General features: G+C 42.3%; 1 protein-coding gene across 2 annotated transcripts in view; it reads right to left on the reverse strand.

Moving 5' to 3' along the window:
• Hephl1 (hephaestin like 1) overlaps nt 1-22,705 on the reverse strand; it is a 64,371-nt gene that overhangs the window by 24,727 nt on the left and 16,939 nt on the right. For both annotated transcript variants that reach the window (XM_031343540.1, XM_031343542.1), the window contains exons 3-11: nt 14,545-14,757; nt 14,083-14,262; nt 12,955-13,209; nt 9,973-10,141; nt 8,260-8,399; nt 8,002-8,133; nt 5,681-5,892; nt 3,532-3,682; nt 207-419 (exon numbers count right to left, since the gene is read on the reverse strand). In XM_031343540.1, the coding sequence (XP_031199400.1) occupies nt 207-419; nt 3,532-3,682; nt 5,681-5,892; nt 8,002-8,133; nt 8,260-8,399; nt 9,973-10,141; nt 12,955-13,209; nt 14,083-14,262; nt 14,545-14,710 (1,618 nt within the window). In that variant the 5' untranslated portion in view covers nt 14,711-14,757. The remainder of the gene's footprint in view (nt 1-206; nt 420-3,531; nt 3,683-5,680; nt 5,893-8,001; nt 8,134-8,259; nt 8,400-9,972; nt 10,142-12,954; nt 13,210-14,082; nt 14,263-14,544; nt 14,758-22,705) is intronic.

The raw sequence follows: 22,705 nt of genomic DNA on the forward strand, positions 1-22,705 counted from the left end.
TGTCCTGGAACTCACTCTGTAGACCAGGCTGGCCTCGAACTCAGAAATCCATCTGCCTCTGCCTCCCAGGTGCTGGGATTAAAGGCGTATGCCACCACCGCCCGGCCACTACACCACCACCGCCCAGCCACCCAGCTTTTCTTATATGAGGATTTTATGAGGTCAAGTTGGAATCTGAGCCCCTGAGGTAGCCCTGGCAGGTTTACCTGAATGGTCTGGCTGCATGTATGCCGTCGTGGACATATGGGGAAACAGAGCCAGGGAGTCACGATGAGTCCCTCGCAGGTGGATGGTGTTGCCTTGGAAATAAACTCCATGCATGTCTGTGTCGGTGCCCATTCCAATCAAGTGCCAGGAAACTCTGTCCTTCTTGCACATGCTTAGGCCTGGCTGGCTGCCATACATGTAGCCATTAATAACTAAGAGGAAGGGAGAAGCTAGTGAGTGTCCACTGTAACTCTCTAGTTGTACAAAACATCACTATCTCAGAGCACAATTATCAGTGTGCTTGTGGGAGAATCTCAAGCATGTGAGCTGGACGTAAGATCCTTGTTATTAGAGAATGAATACTACTAAAAAAATGCTACAAGGTGGATAGAACTAACAATAAATCTGAAAATATACTAAAATTATAAAATACATTAAAATTAGCAACACATTTTCTAAGACCAGTTTTCCAAGAATTACTAAAGAACAAATCAGGTTGTTTTTTGCATTTTTTTAAAAAAAATGACAAAACTGTCAACACATTGGCATATCACAAGAGCACCATCCTTATAAAAGAATGCCATTTAAGGAGACTGGAGAGATGGCTCAGTGGTTAAGGGCACATGCCCCTCTTCTGGAGGACCCATATGGCTGGGAACTAACCTGGCACAACCATCTGTAACTCTAGTCCCAGGAGATCCACTCCCTCTTCTGGCTTCCATAGGCCACATGATACATGGGCAAACTTGCAGGCAAAACACCCAAACACATAATAAAATAATTAAAATATTTTTTTTTAAAAAACATAGTGTCGATTGACTTCATCATCTTCCCATATTCATCTAGAAAATCCTTGATTATAAAACAATTTTTTGAGGTTCTTGTCTTAGCTCCTTGTCAGGTGACTTCCTTAGTTATTAACTTGCTGAATTCAGTGCATTTGATTCCGACAGACTCTCATTTGCAAATGGCTTTGCATTTGCTTCTCAAAGTTATCAGATGTTCATTTGCAGAGTTCATAGATTCTGAGTAATTAGGAAGCGTTTCAGTAAATAGGCATTGCATTTGCAGATATGATCAGTGGAGGCAGATTGGGGTTTATTAGGAAGGTTAGAACGTGAGTAAGTAAGCCTGTTGTATATTAACACTCACTGTCTTATCCCCTGAGATAACCGAGAGGTCTGTGGGTTAGTTATGTGGGCATGAGGACTGTGACAGCCATCTTCACTGATGGCTTGGAATCACCCAGGAGGCACACCTCTGGATGTATCTGTGAGGACATCTCCAGAGAGGTTTACTGAGGGAGAAATGCCTACCCTGGACAGAATAAAAAGGAAAAGGCGCCCTGACCGCCAGCACGCAAACATTTCCTACCCCCTCTATCCCTCTCTTTCTGTCTGTCTCCCTCCCTCTCTCTCTCCTCCTTCCCCTTCTCTCTCCCTGTCTCCCTCTCCTTCTCTTTCCTCCTTTTCCCTCCTTTTCTCCCTTTCCCTCTCTCCTTTTCTTTTTCTCCCCTTCTCCCTCTTTTTTGCTCTCCTTCTCTCCTCCTTCCCTCTTCCTACCCTTCTCTATCCCTCTCCCCTCCCTCCCTCCCTTTCCCTCTTCCTTCTACCTCCCACCTTTCCTGCCTCTTGAGGACAATGAAAGCAGCTGCCTCTTGCTCTCAGTACCATGTTTTCCTTACCATGACCGATGGTCCACTCGAACTCTGAGCCAGAATAAACCCTTCCTCCCTTAAGTTGCTTTTGCCAGGCATTTTGTCAGCAGGAAAGAAAAGAACAAAAAAGAAAAAAGAAAAAGCCCACCTAGCATCAAGAAAATAACTAATAAAATGAATAAGCCCATGCTTTCAGGGTAATCAGTTAATTTTGCCTTGTCTATCAATCCCATCCATCAATGGTAGCTCTCTAGGACGGTGCCTTGAGAATGATTTTGAGACATTACATCCCATTCAGTATGGGTGAATGGTATGACTAAAAAGCAGTGCTTAACTGGTGAGTTCATGTAACTATGACTCACACGCAGTATCTGACTCCCAGCTAATGCCATAAACAGGGAGGACTAGCTACCATACACACAGATGGTCTTCTGATATAACCTTCTTGTGAATAAAATCTCCTTTTATTTCTGTGTCTGTCAGATAAATCTGTGGTACTTACCAAGTGTACTTAAATTTAGGATTTTTAGTAGAAAGCTCTGGAGTGTCTAAAAAAAAACCCTATATTTTTAAATAGATATTGATAATATTTTTTACCAATAAACTAAATCTTGTCTACAGAATTTGAAAGAGTATTATCACACTTGGCTGAGTTTGAAGAGAATCTTTTCTGTCTCTAAACATGTATTTAATGCTTCTGTTTCTAGACCTTTCATTCATTCTCATTCATAAATACCATTTTAATCCACATAGCTCATGGCAGAGCAACATATGAAGCCCTTTAGCCTTAGTCTTTTGATTCTTCTCCCTTCCTTGCCATGCAAAGAAGACTGGAACTAAAACCTAATTTAGTTATAGCAAAGCTCTCCTGAAAGCTGATACTGAAGGTCATTGCTCCTTCCATTCTATAGGTCCAAGTACTAGGAATGCAAGTTAGACCTCAGTACTGGGAATCATGGGAGTTGTGACCTAGTTACTGAGGGTTATTGTAACCTTGGACTTTGCAAACTTCCTGAAGTAGGGAGGGATTTGGGAACCTATTTATGCATTCTTTTATATTGTTTTAAAGGGTAATAAACAAATATTTTGCTTGGAACTGAAATGGGAGACCTCATAGCCTCATATTCATACACTGAAACGTTACAGTATGTTAGCAAGTTGGACAGCTGCTTGCTCCTTGCATTCTGGTGTCTGGTCTTTAGCTTGTTCCTTTAGCTACATTAGGCAACATGGCTGAAACCAATAGACTCCCATGCTAGTCACAGACAATCACTGGGTGGCTTGCCATTATGCCATTAATTCCAAATTAAGATGATGTGGAACCACTTGTGTTTAGCAAATTAATCCTTGCAGCATGCTTACATTGTAATTGCTTAGGTATACTTAGGTGTATGTGTGATCATTCTCCATAATCTCCTGTTATTAGACTGGATATGGGACTTCATCAGTCATTTTCTATACTTTGGATCTTCTGTGTTCTTTGCTACTTTAAATTCTGTATTGCTTTGTGTACAGATGGCATGATGTTTTAGAAGTGTCAGATTCACAGTATCTCTGGGAGCTCTGAAGTCATGAAATGATTTACCTCCTGACCAGGAGCAATAACAAAGACACCAAAATTAGGCAGGCTCAGGTGCATTTCCCAGCTGCAGCCCAGCCTCTCATACCATGCATCCGGTTAGATTTCACAAACTCCTTGTCTTCTTTGTCAACACTGAAAGGATGCCAAGTAAACTTCTGGATGTTTTCATCAAGATAGCTGCTGAAATTCTCATCAAACACTGTGAACAGTAGGTAAAATTCCTTGTCTATTCCTTTCTAAAGAAAATGGAGAAACAAAGACATACAACATACAGCTGCATTAGTTCTAAAATTCATCAGCGTGGGTCACCAACATTAACCATAGATTTACCCATCATTTCATAAATCAGGATGCTGAGTGTGGCCTGTCCCTTGTCTACCTGTCTCTAACATGCCTGCTATCCACACCACTCTCTGAGTGCTCCCCCCCCCTCTTTATCTCTGCTGTTGCTTGCCCCACAAAGCTCTTTAGCAATGTTCTCCTATTGCCTTTCTCAATAACCTGATGTAGGCTTAGTGTCCCCTCCCTGCCCACCTCCTCTTTCTGTCTTCTACACATGTGTTGAGAAAGAGAGAGAGAGAGAGAGAGAGAGAGAGAGAGAGAGAGAGAGAGAGAGAGAAGAGGAAGAAGGAAGAAGGAAGAAGTAGAGGAAGGGAAATAGGAAAGGAAAGAAGGAAGAAGGAGTAAGACAGAATGTCTTATTTGGACATTTTGGAATTTGGGAGTTTAATTGAATGGTTATGTATAGGCAATAATGATCAGCAATCAACCTTGTGTCACCTGACCATACTCTATGACACCCCTTCACCTCTGGGAGAGAGAGTGACAACTCATTGGAAAGAAACACTCTTCTCTAAGTCCCTCCCTCTCTCCACCTACCCAGAAGAACCCTGAGCAGGTTTCATTCTACAGAGTCTGACATACATTCTAAGGAACATTTTACACTAATGGTTTTGTCTGGGGCCAAATGTTTATTGTCTCTCTACTAAATATCAGGTACTTAACTGTGGGATTTTGTTTGTTTGTTTGTTTGGGACTTTTGTCTATTTTCATGAATTTTGAATAAGTAGTCTCACTATGAATAGTATTTGACTTAGCAACATCCTCTGCCAACTCTAATTTTTCATTGAGTTTTTCATTTCTCATTTTCCACTCAGTTTCCATTGAGTAGATACAACATGAAAAATGAAAATGAGAACTATTTAAGCAGTAGCTCTTGGCCCTTTGCCTTTTTGGCTCAGGACTTGCCAACACAGTGAGGAGCAGATAGGTTAGTGCACTGGGGAGAGGAAGGGTTAGATGCCAAGTCCAATGGTGTGACCTTCAAACTTTCTAGGAATAGTTCCTTGTGTCTCACTCAGTGTCTCTAAGCCTCAGTCTCTCCACCTTTAAAATACAAACCACCACGCTGCACTGCCTTCTCATGCTGCTGGGGCACAGGGCACATGCTCACTGCGCTACGCATGCAGATCTTCCCAAGGTTGCTTCCTCAGAGGGATAACTGACAGTCTAAGATAGACCAGGATGTCTTCTATCCTTAAAGCCCAGCTAGGCAGTCCTTGAGTCCACACAACGGGCTCATGCAATGCCAGATATCATGAGATACAGCATTTAAATAGATTGACCTGCAGTTTCTGACTAGGAGGAAATGAGCTGTTGAGTGAGCAGATTTTTCCACTGTTCATAAATGAGTTCCAATTGTGTGGAGGCTGCTTGAGATCCTATGCTTTGTCCCATCCATAAGTGCAACCACCTAAACCTCAGATTTGGGACTGAGAAGCAGCTGTCACATGTTGTCTCTTCCTTTCAGCTACCATGATTAATCTCCAGTGACTTACAGCAACCCTCGGCTTTGGCACAGACTGGAGTCACCAGGAGATTCTGATTGGTCTGGTCTGGAGCGTTTGGATAAAAGATGCTGAAAATGTTCATGGATGTGCCCATGTCTGAGAAACCTCTCTCAGCAAAAAAAAAAAAAAAAAATCCAATCACATACCCATATAACCTCTGAAGTTTCCAGAATCAAGGCAACATACAGGTAAGGAAGCCAACCAAATACCAACGACACCACAAGAAGAAATGATAATTACAGGTCAGAATCTTAAAAAGAACCATAGAAGTCAGTTGCAGAAGAAAGAGACACTGTTTTGTTAGTGGCTGCTTAGTCGCCAGCCACACTGCTGGTCCCTCCCACCTATAACTCTGAAAAGAGTGTGGTGACATTGGTGGCCTACCTGTGTCCCATCAGCATTGAGGGTGCCCTTTTTGCAGACCAACAAAGGCCCCACAAGCCCAGCACTAGTGTCCTTGATCGGCTGGACCGCTGAGAAGTAAAGATAGGTCAGGCACGGGGGGTCTTCATCTGTCGGGCTGACACTTTCCGGCACTGTCCACCTGTAGGTGAAGGTTTCACCTGGCTTGACATGAGCCCCTGGTTTCAGAAATCCTGAGAATATAAATGAAACAGTTTCATACAGCCAAGAACATCAAGCTTGCCCTGCTGGGTCCCCAGCCCCGGCAACTTTCTCTGATGATATATTTCACAAAAAGAAGGTTGTTTTTCCTTACAAATTCTACCCTGAGATCCCCTCAGATGATATTTTATGAGACAGAAGTTAAAACTGATGTGTTTTCTTCCTTGCAGATTATATCCTATATTGTATTCATGACATGTTTAGCTGATATTAAGAGAATAATAGCATTCCATTCACACTATTAAATACAAATCTGTAAGATACCACCAAATGTCTTCTATGTGAAATATATTATACTCAGTCCTGAAGAAGACACCTTGAAGAATTAAGCAAGAATTCTGTTGGGGACTGGAAAGAACACTCAGCAGCTAATGGCATGTACTGCTCTTGCAGAGGACCTGAGTTCAATTCCCAACACCTGTGTATCAAGTGGCTCACAACTGCAGGGAACTCTAACTGTAGGAGATCTGATGTCCTCCTCTGTTCTCAGTAGGGATGCATGTACCGCATGCATATTTGCACAAACATGCATAAATAAGAATTTAAAAATAAATTGTTAAAGCAGAGCCCTATCTTTAACAAGCTTAAAATATGAGGGGGCAGTGTGCAAGTTTAGCAATTAAACCAAACAACAAAAACAAGAATGCATGAGCAAGTGCCCAGGGTTTTGCAAGCAGGCAGCTCTGTCCTGCCTTACACTCTTCAGTTTCCCAGTGAGTTTCCTGAATAGCAAAGTGGATCCTCTTTAGCAAGTAAAGATCCTGGCTGTCTCTCTGTCTCAGGTGTTAGCTGTGAACTGCCCTTCCTATCCCAGTTACTCTGAGCATCTTGAATTGGGGGTGAGAAAGGCAGGCAGGGGTGCAATGAGCACCAGAGATAGGGTGGGTCTGAGGGAGCGTCTCCCTCCTCTGCTCTGCTTCAACCTGCAGCATCACCGTAAATCTCTCACTCCACTGGGCCTGGCTCCATTGTAGATCACAAGGAGTTATCTCTGGTGCCATGATGTCCCGTGCAGAGGTGGGATGAGCAGTATCCTATGAGCAGTATCAGGAATGTAAGGGTAGTTCCCACCGCCTCTTGTGTGTGCAGAGAGCCTGTGTTCCCTGCTCAGTGAGGGGCAAAGGCCATAGATATGAGCCCACAACACTGATTTTCAATAAATATATGCTGGTGGATGTACACAAAGACACATATGACATGTTTTTGTCAACTAAATGGTGAGATCAGATTTTACCCTCAGATCTCATCTTGCCGGCAGAATCCCCTGCAACTTGCAGCAGACACACTCTCCATGTTGGAGAACTGGACAAGATTGCGGAAGCAGTCTTTTTATCACCAAGGGAAAGGCAAGAAATTAACATTTCCTAAGAGATGGCTGTAGGCTTAACCTAGGCTTGAATGCACTCAGTCCTGTCTAAAGCCCTGTAAGGGTGTTGTTATAATTTGTAATTGATAGGCAAGAAGAACAACATTCACAGAGCTTAGAAGCTTGCTCGGAATTGGGAAAAGGACTAGAGACTTGAACCAAACTTGTCTCCTTTTGTGTGTATGGTTGATATACTTGTTCATACGGGGGGTGGGGTGGGGGTGGAAGGGGCATGCACATATGGGTGCATTCATTGAGAGGTCAGAGGTCAACTTTGGATATCTTTCTTGATCATTCTCCACCTTATTTTTTGAGACAGGGTCTCTCATTGAACATGTAGCTCACTGATTTCTACACTGGCCACCCAGTGAGCTTCGGGGTTCTTCCTTTCACACACACCCCATACACACACATACACACACACACACACACACACACACACGCACACGCACACGCACACGCACACACACACACACACACACACACACATGCGCGCACACACACACACACAGACAACCACACACGTTAATACTGGGATCATACACATGTTTCATACTTCTCCTAGCTCTCACATGGGCACTGGGGATCCAACCATGGGCCTTCATGCTTGCATAGCAAGCACCTACCCACTGAGACATCATCCTGGTACCTCTTTCTCTTTCTTAATCCTTTCCTCTCTCACACTATTTCCTTCAGGAGCTGGCTTGAGGCTTACCATCTACATTCGGAGCTGCATCCGATGCCTTGTCATAGAATACACCATGGGGTAAGATGCTGTAAACCTTGTCAGCTTTGTTGGCAAAGGTCACTAAAAGGATATCACCCACCTCTGCCTTGATGACTGGACCTGGGAAGTAAGAGAAGAGGATGAAAAGAGATGAAGAAGTAAAACAGAGCAAGCAAAAGAGTTACTTTGCAGAGCTGTCTGCTCCCAGATGAACACACGCCCCTCAAAACATCAGGATGCACGTACCAAGGATTCCAAGATGGGCTTCTGAATCAGAGGGCATCTTTCTTCTACTGAAAGTGGCATCAACATACTCTGTGTACCGAGCCTTCCAGTATTTTCCTCCTATTCTGTTGTCAGCTTGTGTGAAGTATACTGCAGAGTCACTGTGGGAATACATGGGAATCTGAGAAGATATCCAGACTCATCTCCCAGATGCCGTCCTCATGGAGCTCAATCTACATCTGTCCAAATTATCACCCCCTCCCCAGCCAAGCCTGCACAGGCCCCAGCTCAACACAACCTAGGGATCACCGACAGCACAGCCTCGAGGAAGCCAACAGCCTAGGAGCTTGTTCTCAAGCCCATTCCCCTCTTCACCTTTGTACCTCATTCCCCAGAGGCCCCACAACTAAAGAAATCACAGGAAAATCCTCATTTATCAACAATGGGGTTCCAGAACAACATCCTAAAAAGGAATAAAAAGCTACCTGATTTCTCTATAGAGCAAACATCCGTGGAGCTCTCACTGAAGCCAATGGCTAGGCCTTGTATATCATAAACCCTTTTCTACATGACATGATTAAGAAATGGAGATTGAGGCATGATGTCTAGTTAATCAAATGGTTTAACTTATGGAAAGTTGTCTATAAACTATATGCCTGAAATGCCTAATTTCAGAATTGTGAAGTACAATGGTGCTTTGTGCTTTGTGCTTCTGATTCATGCTAGCTCTCTGTGCTCTTAGTGTATTGAAGATGTCACTACCCAAGACTATGTAAGTCACAAGTTTACAGCCACTTTTAAAAAAATCAACTTGAAAAGAGGCTAGGAGCACTGGCTGCTCTCCCAGAGACTCAGGTGTGGTTCCCACCACCCACAGGGTGGCTTTCAACTATCTGCAACTCCAGTTCCAGGGGATCTGACACCATCTTCTGGCCTCCATGAGCACCAGGCTTGCATGGGGTGCACAGACATACATAGAGGCAAACTACCTATATACATAAAATAAAATTATTTTTTATGTCAACTTGAAAAATACTCTGTGCTGTGGAAGCCAAAAGACTCAAGACTGGGGAGGGAGAGATTTCAGTTAAGAAGCAACACAGGACTTGGGCTTCACAGCACTTAACTGGACAAGGAGGCAAAGAACAGAGAAGCCGGGTAGTAGTTTAGACAAGAATGTCATTAGACCACAATGGTTTATTTCCATACAGAGTTCTGCTTTGTTCCCTCTCTGATACTGATCCACATGGGCAGTCTGTAGCTCAATGCTTCAAATGGCCCTGACCACCATTGTTTGCACATAGGAGGTGCTAAGGAAATATTTGATTAAAAACAAAACAAAGCAAAAAAAGAAAAAAAGAACAAGTGAGTGAATGAGTAAGTTAATGAATGAGTGAATGATTATGAATAAGTAAGCAAGTGGATCTGTGAATGAATGGGAGTGAGAGAGTAGGTGAATGGATGGATCTGTGAGTTAATGAATACATCACCTGAATGAGTAATGACTGAGTTAATGAATGAGCGAGTGAGTGAATGAATATGTTTTTCTTGGGTTTTGATCTAACCAACAATCACAAATAACCACTCTCCCAGTTCTCAGCCATGTCCACAACAAGAATTCTAGCAGCTCTGACATCATGTGTCTGCCATCTGAGACACAGTGAGATCACAGGAAAAGCTTGCTGCTGCACACTGCTCTGGAGAAGGACTTACAAACACCAGCAGAGTTCTTACCTGCCAGAAGCATTCAGGGGAAATCCAGTGAATCTATCATAGCCTTGGGGACCATAATCCCAGAGGACTTTTTCAGCCGCTATGTAGTAGCGCCTCTGCTGACCCCACACTTTTGGGTGAGGAGCGTTACCCCTGCAGCTGCCCACGTTGTACTGCCCCAGCATTCCAGCTGCAGAGGGAGAGAGAGACACACAAGCTGAGGCATGGATAAAATGCCCAGGAGAAATGGAACAGGTTTGACCTCATCAGCGTTTGAAACTTATGTAGAAAATTGGATGATAAACAAAGATAGCAAGAAAGGGAGTTAATATATTTATATTCAATAAGTAAAAATTAAAAGTTAGTAATTTTAAACATAAAAAAAAGCCCCAATAGAAAATGGGTGAGGGGAAGAAATGGGTTATTCAGAAAAGAAATGACTCCAGTCATTTGGTGTCATAAACAAATGGAAAAGTGCTATCTCAATTGCAATTATTCAGGGCCATTGTTCACTGATAGCAGAAATACGGTCTGAGAGTATAATTCACAGGGTTATCAGGCAGACGGAGGGCAGACACACTCTCACGCTTTGAGTGGATACGTAACAATGCTGGTAGGGAACCAAGCAATGGGGGTCTGACGTGGAAAAAAAAATCCAAGTCTAATACAGGAATTCTAAATCCAGGAGTTTGGGAAGACTTATCTGAAACTGTCATAACAAATGGTAGAGCGAGCAGAAGTGTTAAGCAGAACAGGTGCCTCAGTAGCCATCTTGCTGTGACATTGGAGGCATCAACACTGATAAAGTCACTCTGCTCAGTCACAAGGAAACACTGCTGAAATACATCAGTGAGTAGGAGACTGAGCTGCCGGGAAGTGGAAACAGACCAGCATCATCTCAGAAAGGATAGCGATATCTCTAGATGGGACTGTTGGCTTTTAAGAAATCCAAGTTCAGGACATGGCTTAGTGGTTGAGAGCACTGGCTGCTCTTGTAGAGGACCCAGGTTTGGTTCCCAGCCCCACCTGGTAGCTCACAACTGTCTGTAACTCCAGTTGTGAGGAATCCAACTCCCTCTTCTGATTGCCATGAGTACTTTACACACATGATTCACAGACATACATGTAGGTTACTACTCATAAACATAAAATATTAATAAATCTTTTTTAAAAAATAAAATTGCAAAAATTTATAGTTTTATAATATTTCTGAGAGTATGGACAATTCAATATTTTATATTGATCAATGTATAAATATCAATTTATGGCTACAACTACTAGCCAAACCAAGCTGCCATACTTGCTTCAAATGGCTGCTGCTGTCTTAGTTTAAATCTGGACTTTGAATTCCTACATCAGAAAATTTCTTCCCAAATTTAAGAGTGTGTGCTACATTTAGAATAAGAGCTTGGGGGCTGGAGAGACGGCTCAGCAGTTAAGAGCAGTTAAGTTAAAGAAGTCAGTTTCAATGCTCAGCACCATGTTGCTTCCCAACCATATAGAACTCCAATTCCAGAGGATATGGTTACCCTCTGACCTCTGTGGGCACCAGACACACATATACATGCAGGCAAACACTCATGTACATGTAAATAAAGTAAATAAATCTAAAAAGAATTTGGTCTTTCCATACTAGTGTCCAAAATGTATTAACTGGCCTGAGTTTAGCTGGAATAGCCCAGCTGACTGACACCAGGATTAACTGCAGAAGGATAATAGGAACAAGAAAATGTTATCAACATGCCCTGCAAGTCAGGACTGTACCTGGTAGCATCTGTGTGTAGTTAGTAGCATCCACATTTAACCAGACATTATCCTTCTGGGTCTCTATCACTGGCATATTTTTTTTCTCTCCCTGTTTTTACTATCTAAGAGCAGATCTCGTTATACAGTATAACTCTGCCACTGCCCCTCAGCTGGTGACCAGGGCCCAGAGTTTCCCCCACAGGGTACGTTCTACATGTGTATGTTGATGTTTATCATCCCAAGCCACTGCACTGACTACTACAGTACAGCATAAGTGTGCCTGAGGGTGTGGATGCTGCACCTGCCTGCAGATGTCCCATCACCTTCTCAGCCCAGCCGTTTAAATCCCTACCTTCCTCGTCTCCCCCATCACCCTTCCTTCACAAACCTGACCCAAGACCAAGATATATGGTAGGCACATAAGCCAGGTTTTTTTTTCTTTGTAAAGTCCACCTCTCCTAAGCACAGAATATGTCAATGGACCCATATTGTCTCAGTATAAGGAATGTTCCAACAGAGAAGGTTTGGAGCTGAGCTGAACTGGCACAAGGACTTAAAGATGAAAGGGAAATTCAAGCCTTGGGTGGGGAATTGACTCCTGTTCTTATCAAGGACTTTTCCAGTGTCAAATGTGAATTGTTTCATTTCCAGTCACTGGAAGAGAATATGAACTTTTTCAGTTTGTGTGGCCTTTCATCGCTTCTTTCATCCAGTTACTTCCCACACATCTAGGCTCATGTTACAGTTCACTCCTCAGGAGCCCTACAGACTTCTCCACAGTAGTGAGTAACACACCCATGGGGAGCGTATGTCACCCACTTTGTAAATGTTGAAGTCCTGATTTCTAAGTTCCTTTAAGGCTTCAAATCAATCTTAATAACATCATTATACATATATATATGTATATATATGATGCTGATATATACATGATATATAATATATGATATATAATATATGACATATGATATATGATATGTGACATATAATATATTATGTGTAATATATTATATATTATATATTATTATATAATTTATATATAATTATATGGTATATGTTATATTATATATCATATATCATATTTCATATATTATATATATGATGCTAAACACATACTGTGTTTTGCAGATGTTAAATGCGATGCATATGGGAATCTACTTAAGATACCCTCTGCCTGTGGTAGAACCCAGTCCTGGGTTGGTAGTGCAAGACGGTAGGCCCCGTCTCAAGCCCCTCCACACTAGCCTTCAACCAGTTTACCTTGCAGGTGGTCACTGACTTGGCAGGTTATCATCCATTTTCCAGGATTCTCCACTATCATTTCTGTTGTGAGGAAGGTGGCTGGAAACAGGTTGACAACATCTGCCCGGTGCCCTCTGGTGATGAAGGTGTTACCATAGAAATAAATGGAATGGATGTCTATCTCATTCCCCATTCCAAACAGGTGCCAGGACACGGATTCACCAACACACATCTCAGGCTCCGGCAAGTTTCCAAAAAGGAATCCATTGAGGGCTGCAAACACAAACACACCAGTCGAAGACACTCCCCTGCAGATATGAGCAGGACCGAAGCTGGACAATCCATGTGTGGGTCATCGCTACGATGTTTTCCTGCAGCAATCCCAAATCTAAAAGTAATCCCACTATGTAAAGTGTTGAGAATAAGGGACTCTGAGTGCTGAGTCCTAAATGGGACATTTTTACCAACCCTCCCCAGGAAAGGCTTAGAAAGCACTGTGATTGAGTGACCAGACTAGAGGGTGCTATGAAATGCTGCCTTCTGGATGGGGCATGGCAGAGGTACTCCTGAGTGCCTAGCATCTGTGGCACTTGTACAGGATTAACACCTCAACTTCCCTGCATAGATAAGGATAGGCAGTCAGGAGTGTCTGGTGTGTATCTGGCAATTGGTGGATACAGAGGGAGGGAAAGCCCCTTTGCTCTGGGAGTATGGTCATTGGTAGGTTGCCCATGGCCCAGTAGGTGGCCATGCCATGCTCATGCACGAATGGGAAGCATTAATTGGACTTGGTAAATTAGAAATAGACAAATTTTAAAAGGAAAATATGAGGTTGGGACAGAAATATGATGGAGATCCTTAGAGAAAGCAGTAGAGTGGATATGACCAAGATACACTATATCCACTGTATTTTCCCTCTATTTTCTACACCACCGTCTTGTCTGTCCTATTCAACGTAGCTTGTATATATGGCCTTTCCTTTCTTTCTCAGACTATTGGGATTCAAGGTGTGTTGTGTCTTATACCAAATCACTGTCATCCAAACCCACATATCTTGCAGGATAAGGTCTAGGGTTTCCATGTGTCTTGCTTCCCTGAAGTACTCATCACGCAGAAAGCCTGTTATGTACCATGGTACACACTCACCATGCATCTTGTTGCTCCTCTGGAAAACAGCATCACTTTTGTCAACAGAACTTGGATTAGTGCAGAACTGCCTGATGTTGTCATCCAGGTACCAACTCTGGTTCTCATCCACAAGAGTGAACATGATAACAAACTCTCGGTCCACATCAGTCCTCATCCCTGAGTATCTGTTCAGTACACCTTTAAGGAACATCAAGAGCATAAAGAAAAAGCAGTTAGAGATAAACTAAACCTTAGGGGTAGGCCCCTCTCCTGCCCGCAGTGTTCAGTAAACATGACAGGGATAATCAAGGATAACCCGCCATCCCACAGCGTGCAAATGGAAGCCAGCTCTGATGCAAATGACAGGACTGTACAAAAATCACAAAGCAGAAGTCTTGAGCACTGAGAACATAGAGGCCTGGCTACTTCCTAAGAACCAACACACCTGGGAAGAAGCTTTTGGGGATGGGGACTGCCTACCTTCCTTACACACCAGCAGGGGGCCAATTAGCCCAGAACAGATATCCTTAGGGGCATCAATGTGTGAGTGGTACACCCAGGTCAGGCAGTTGGCATCTGCTGGAGCAGGTGCATATTCTTCTCTCACCGGCCAGACATAGGTGTAGTTTTTGCCAGGGGGGACCATGTCATCTTCCTTGTTCCTTCCAGACGTCCCATCTGGGTATAAGGCTCCTTTTAGAGCAAAGAAAAGGAAAGATGACATTAAAACCCAGAGATTTTATGTTACAGTAGGGAGGGCAAAGTTTTGAAATCAAACACGAATGAATTTAAATGTATTTGCTGTAGAACTTGAGGTGAAGCCCACTGAATTCTTAGTAACCTGGTTTTCACTGGGAAAGCTGGAAGGCTGAGATCTTCCCTGCAAAGACAGGAGCGCTCAGTGAGAAAACGCACAGAGTGCTTCTCCCAGAAACAGTCTTCCTAGTAAAGATGCTGGTGATCTTGTTGTAGCAGTCTGAAGGGTTTCAGTTCTTCTCACTTGTCATTGTCTTGAGATGAGACAGAAGCAACAATAAGTACCACTTGGGGGCCTAGTACAGACTCATCTCACAAGAGATGAGAAGGGAGGCTTGGAGTTTCTCCCTGGTAACAGAGATATTATGATCCTGTGAGAAAGACTGCAGTAGGTATTAGGGATGTGTGGACAGCTGGAAACTAAAACAAAGCAGTGGGAAGAATGAATCTCCAGACAGAGACCTGGGAGGGTCAACTGCACAGTAGGTAAGGTGTGTAATCACACAGCAGGTAAAGCTTGGAAGGCTGCCCTGTACTGCATTTTATCACTAAGATCCCTGCATGGAATTTTTCAGTTAAGGAAAGTTTAGTGGATGAAATCATGTGACAATTTATGCAGAAGGCAAGTGACCAATCAAGGCACAGTATCATCATCAGATGATAACAGACCAGCTTCATAATGAGATAGATTCAAGGGACACTGAAGGACCAGGAATTTCAGGTCTTTCCTTGACAAGAACTTTCCCTATTACTGAAAAGCACAGAGGACTATTAGGGACAGGGAATGAGAAGGACATGCTCCAGGTCCACTGCCATCATTTATGCATCCAATGGTTCATCCATTAACAATGAATTGGATATAGACCACATGCTAACAAATGGGGTTCATATTACAAGTCAAATTCAAATAAGACAGCAACCCTAAGGAGAGATATGCTTCAAATCTAATGCTATTTTCTTAACAAATTGCACCATAAAAGTGTAATTTGATGTTTGGAGAAGGCTATTGAGAAGAAAACAATAGTTAAACCTACTGTACAGCAAGGACCATGGTCCTGAGGACTGAAGCCAGGACCTCAAGCATGCTCGGCTCTACCACTGAGCTATAGCCCAGACAGACACCTATTCTTCAGTGTAACCCAATCCAGTACATATCTATTTCATAAATAAACACTTTCCCACATAGGTGAGTGAGATTTGAGACAATCTATATCTAACTTTCTATCAAAGTTATCGAGGAGAGAGTCTATGGACCTCTTTAATATTTATTCATTCAACAATTTCTTTTTGATACCAGCTTTCAACAACTGTATGCTACATAACACTTAAGGATAAAAGCCAGAAATATCTGTTGATAAAGTCAGAGGAATTTTCCGTGAAAAAGCAAGATAAAAATTTGATTAGTTAGATCCTGTCAGGAATAAGGTTGTATTTGGGTTATACTGTTAGATATAGACTTAGTGTATATTAGGGTAATATGAATGAGTTATATTATTTTTTTCTTCTGTAAAACTTAACAATTTTTGAGTTAAGTTCTGTGAGAAAATCGTGTATATATATATAATATATTACATATGTAATACATTACATTTTCAGTCTTTTTAAAATGAGTTCTGCATTGTCTTTCAATAAGAGGTGAGGATATTTAAACAAAGCTATTTTTACTCGGAGTTAGACCACTGTGATTTATTACTTTTAACTTGATAAAGGATTTAATTTTATAAAGAAATAAAGTATAGAGAAAATCCATCAACTAACTCCTAGAGTCACTTTAAAGACTCCCGAGGTGACTCCTGCAGTGACCTTCCAGGCCTCTCCTCTTCAGTCTGCATTTCTAGCTCTTTCATCTTTGCCTGCTGTCATCATCATGTAACCTCTCAAAATAAAATACCATGCTGACTCCATCTTCCCGTGCCCAGCACAGCTGCCCTGCCTGATACTACCCCTTGCCACAATGTCATCCACTGGGCACAAGGGCCACTTTGACTTTAAGACACCATGCCTGCACTTCATGCTGACACCTTTCTATGTGGCGTTTCTGATGTAAATTTTCCCAGAGCCTTTCCCATCTTGCATGAGTTGTCACCTGCCATGACCTGCTCTTTTGCCAGCCTCCTGCATCCTAAGTCACCAATAGTCAAAGCCATGGGCCTGAAGCAAAAGCACTACTCTCCCTTGCCTCCCCTCCTTTCTCCCTTCCTGGGTTCTTACATTTGTCCATTCTGCCCCCTGTGCCATCACAGCACTCACCCTGTCACCTACGGTCACTTCCTAGCTGGCTTTCCTGCATCTTTTGCCTCTCTGGTAAGAGTTCTCTTTCTCATCTCAACTCCAGTGCTATCGTTCCCTGCTCAGTCATCCCACAACCTTTCCTGAATACAGAGGTGAAGGTCAAATGTATTCTGTATGGATCTCTGCAATCAGCGTGGGCTAGCTCAAGCAACCCTGACCCCCCTGAACTAAGTTAGTTCTCCAAGTGCATTCAGAGCAAGAGCAGCAAAGCCACTGAAATCAGACAGCCTAGAACCAAATCTTCTCTCTATCATGTTGTAGCTAGACAGCCTGGCAACCTCCTTTTTAAAAAAAAAAGAATTTCAGATTGTAAAATATGAAAATTATAATACCTACTGCATAAAGTCAAGGGGGCTTATGTGATCTAAAAGGGCCTGTCACTGTGCCTGGCGTATGGAGAGGTAGTTTGATCCAAATGGTCATAAATGAGGTCCATCTGCTGCAGCCATGGTAAATGGAAGATTTTTTTTTCTTTCGTCTAGAATGGTTGGCATTTCTACATAAATTTCAATGTTATTTAGAAGGAAGGAATGATCTGAGGGGCAAGAGGAAAGTGGTGTGATTTGTCTGCCCTAGCCTAAAGTCATAGAGATGCTTGGAGCAAACAGATCCCTGGCCGGCTAACAGTGAGACTGTCTGTATACAAAGAGAAAACACAAGGAAAGATGGCTCAGTGGTTAAGAGCACTTGATGCTTTTGCAGAGGACCCATGTTTTGTCTCCATCAACCATACTGGGTAGCTCACAACTAAGCGACTCCAGTTCCAGAGGGTCTGATGCCTTCTTCTGGCTGACTTGAGCACACACACACACACACACACACACACACACACACACACACACACTTTAAAATAAATATGTTTTAAGAGGAACTGTAAAAAGAGAAGAGACAAAGAGCCTACCAGAAAGTGAAAGTTAGGGCGTTTGAAAACCGCTGGAGGGCATTGTCTGATCCACTGACAGCACAGGATCCCCTGACTCAAGATACCGAAGCACAGCCTCTGTCCAATGACTTGCTGGCCACTAAGCTACGCCAGTAGCTAACTATAGTCTAGTCATTAAAGGAAAACCCCAATGAATGACTCATAATGAGCATACTTTATTGGGGAAAACAGATCCGCAGACTGGGCCTGGCACCTCTCTAAACAAAGAAAGATAAAATCAAACAACACAGAAAAGATTACACTCCAGACCTGTTAATGTTTTTTGGACTGTCCAGTTTTTAGGAGAGAGATGTCAAATGGTTGGCAGCCACACGCACCCCTCTGTACCACAGCGCAGGCTTGGTTACAATATTTCAGGCTGGGTAATAGAGCTGTGGAAGGGGGGGCTACAGGGACTCCTGAGTGGAAGTGCTCTTGGGCCTCCCTTTCCATTCCTAATGGCAGCATTGAGGAAAGGAAACTGGTGTGAAGCTGGAGGGAACAGCTCCTGGAGCTCTCCTATGACAGCCCTCCTTCCTCCTGTACACTAGGATACTGGCATGGGCCCTGGGTCGCTGCTCTTGCTGTTTAACTGTTCTGTATACAGAGTTCTTAACTTAGTGAGATGAAGAAATCAACATTGTGACGGTGTGCAGTGATACTTACACCATCATTTAGCCGACATCTCAGACTGATACGATTTTCTTTGTATATTAGATATAAATGGTACAAGTATTAATAAATATCCAGGTGATGATATATGTAGTATTTGAAAGTTATTTGTAATCTTAATTCAGTTAAAATACTGTATGACAAAGGACCAAATAACACTGATATAAAAATCACTACACTGAGGCTGGAAAGATGGCTCAGCAGTCAAGAGCACTGGCTGCTCCTCCTAAGCTCCTAGGTTCAGCTGTTCAGCTCCCAGCACTGACACGGTGGCTTACAACTGCCTGTAACTCCAGTTCCAAGGAGTCTAATGCCCTCTTTTTTTGCCTTTGCTAGCACCAGATAAGTTTATGGTGCACAGACATACATGCTGGCAAAACACCTATATTAAAAAAAAAAAAAGCATTATGTCCTTATAATCAACATTACATTCAAGAAAGTATTACATGTTTAACTTAAATGCACTCAGGGTACCTTCAAAGACCTTTCAGCCATTTGAATTGTAGAGTGATAAGTAGAAAGCAAGGCCCCTACCAACTCCACTCTACAGCTCTTGCTTTTGCATAGTGACTCCAACCCGGTTGTCTGTCATCACCTGGGCCATCTGTTTGTTGTAGATCTCAACTCTGTGTCCCCTACTCGTCATCACTCTGGATGGTGGGTTTAATATCAGCATTCGTAATTGATTTGGGGGTGCTCTTAAAATCAGCCTTAATGAGGACAAATCTACATAACTGCACACTTAACATTTTGCCAAGTCCTTCTGAAAGTACTGAGTCAAAAACAAAATGCTAGGGCTTTTAGAGCATCCATGCTCAATGTCTTTCACTCCCAGCACCTTCTTATATTTCTACTCTCTATCATCTGTCCTTACCCTTCCTATAGCACAGTTTAGTTTTTAATGAGGCATAGCTGGAGTCTATTCAAACTTTGAGCACAGATTTAAGCATTGGATAATAGTTCACAGACAAGCACTCAAGAAGAATAAAAGTGTGGTTGTGTGCTTTGCCAGGGTAATGATTCTGAAGGCTCCCTCTTTGAAGCTGTACATTTCAAAATCCATGATGGCACCACAAGAAAACAAAATATTCTATATGCTTCTATATGCATGTAGACACAAAAATTGTTAGCAAAGTATTAACAGATCAAACACATCAATATTTATATATTTAAGAGATTTAGTATTTCATGGCCAAATAAGATTTACCCTCATGATATCAAAGTTGCAAATTTGCTGGGCGGTGGTGGCACACACCTTTAATCCCAGCACTTGGGAGGCAGAGGCAGGCGGATTTCTGAGTTCGAGGCCAGCCTGGTCTACAGAGTGAGTTCCAGGACAGCCAGGGCTACTCAGAGAAACCCTGTCTCGAAAAAACAAACAACAACAAAAAAAAGTTGCAAATTAATTAATGCAACATATAGACAGATTCAAGGGCAAATATCACAGCCATCTCAAAAGAAGCAGAAATGCATCTAAAGACATCCAGGACTCCCATGAGAAACTCTCAGCCACCAGGAACAGAAGACTCTTCCTTAACTCAACAAAAGGAAACCCCATGGTGAACAGCACGTGTAATTAAAAGGAAAACAAACTGCTTTCTTCAAAACCTGAGAACAACACAAGAATGTTCACTCTCGCCATGACTAGTTAACTGTTATCCTTAAGTTTTGCCAGTTTAGTAAGTAAAATAAGGGTTAAACCATCTTTATTCATGATGATGCTACATTCTCAAACTACAAGGAACCTACTGTTTACTAATGAACAAGTTCACCCAAGCAGGAAGAAACAAGACCAACGCACAACATCAACTCTGGCTTATACACAAACAACAAACCATCTAAGAGAAACCAAGAAAGCTGCCTTCCTCAAGGAATAAGATGTTTGGGGTTTAACAAGAGAAACTCATAGTGTGGACCCAAATTTGCAAGTTGATGAGGCTCCAACTCCTGCTCTTCATGGTACAGTCAAGATGTCAAGTCATGACTTCATTTGGTATGGCTCTTTTTACTTATGTATTTATTTATTTTTAAATCAGCATACAATGTCATGGGATTCATTGTGACATTTGCATACACACATTGTTCTTGTTAGCCATCCTCTTACTCTCCCACCCCACCCCGCCCCCTGCTTGTCTCTTCCTCCTTCCAATATGCTCCCCTCTGCCTTTGTGTCACACAGGTCCCATCATCCTCTCTTCTTTTCTCCTCTCCTTTAAGATCTCTCCTTCCCTCACTTCTTGTGTTCCCCTTTCTAAGTTTACAACCTGTAACCCTACACACACACACACACACACACAGAGATACATACACACATGGGACAAATCTCACTTGATCATGGGATGGTCACTATTATCAATATTGCTGGATTTAAATTGTTGACAGTTGCTATGCCTCAGATCTGCATATGAAGAAAACATGGACGATTTGCTTTTCAGAATCTGGCTTGTCTTTTTTAACATGTCTAGATGCAATCTGTTTTCCTGCAAATATTCATTTTTCTCTACAGCTGAATAAGGCCCCATTATTTAATATCATGTTTTCCTTATCTATTTGGCTGTTGGTGGGAATCTTGGCTGCTTCCATGTTTTAACTTTAGGGTAATTATTTTTAAAGGGATGATAGTGATTTCTCCTCCATTGATAAATAAGTTTATGTCACCTTCATAAAAAAAGATATCTCAGCTGTCTTGCTTAAGTGAAGAGGATATGCGATAACCAAAAATTCTCTTAGAGAAGAGTAAAGTTGAAGGGGTTATAATATTACTCAATTTAAATATTTTACTATACCCAATACTCTAGAAAGTGTAGTGCGCTGATGCAAAGATAAACATAGGTCAATAGTGCATATTGAGACCCTCAATGAGCTCTTTTCTTTTAAATTCATTGATGCTTGTAGTAGTAGTCTGTGACTCATAGACCTCTGTTTCCCAGGACCTATGGGGTACCTGATCAGACATCTTTGAATAAACTGTGTTCTTTCATGAGCAACAGTGAACTGGGCCTGGTAGTAAGTCTGTGTATGCTTATAACCCGCCCCCCACACTTCGAAGACTGTCTCAGGAACATCACAAGTTCAAAGCTGGCCTAGGCTACAAAGCAACACTCTTCCTTAAAAGAAACAAAAGAAGTCAATCAAGATGCTGTAATCACATGAGTGAGGGCCTGGCCTGGTCACTGTAATGAGTTTTTTAAAAGTTTATTTTTTAAAATTTTGTGTGTTTGGTAGGGGAATGATAGTATTTGAGAGCAGGTGCATATTGTACTGAGTTTTAACAAGAAACCCAGCAGGATTAAGGGCCAAGGAAGAACAAGACAAAAGACCAGTGTAGGGATGGGAGCGGGGCAGTGACCGGGATATTAAATGAATAAATTAATTAATTAATGTGGGAAAAAAGGGAAAGCTGTATGTAAGTAGAAGGTCTTGTAGCTTGAGTAAAAAATAAAGCTATAGAGGAGATAAAAAATAAAATAAAGCAACCAGTGCACAGTGATAAGAGAGACCAGTGACAGGGATCTGTATCAGACTGGACGTCACCAGCTGTAAAAACTTGGTCCACGTCCTTTTCCTGGTGGATCCTGTTTTCTTTTTATAAAATGTTGATACTGAGCTGTGGGGAGGAAGTATTTGAAGTTTTAAGAGAATAGTTGCCAAGTCCTGGGTTAGGATTTGGGGACAGTGCCCAGAACAATACAGATTGGTCTCTGCCCCCAGGAAAACCTGTGTTCTAAGGTACAGACATGTACAAACAGTGAGCAAAAACTATACCAGCTTGGCAACTACTATGGAATAAGCCAATGTGCCCCAACAGAGAAGACACAGATATGACAGGGCCCAGAGAACGCTTTCTGAAGAAGGGACCAATGGATGATTTCTAGTCATCCCCTGAACTGAGTTCAAACAAATCTATTTTCTGAGGGGCTCATGATCTTCACAGATGCTCTAAAGGGTTGGTGTAATGTTGCACACTTGTAATCCCAGCACTTGGGAGCGGAGACAACA

Source organism: Mastomys coucha, unplaced genomic scaffold (assembly GCF_008632895.1).
Source record: "Mastomys coucha isolate ucsf_1 unplaced genomic scaffold, UCSF_Mcou_1 pScaffold23, whole genome shotgun sequence".
NCBI classification, from domain to species: domain Eukaryota; kingdom Metazoa; phylum Chordata; class Mammalia; order Rodentia; family Muridae; genus Mastomys; species Mastomys coucha.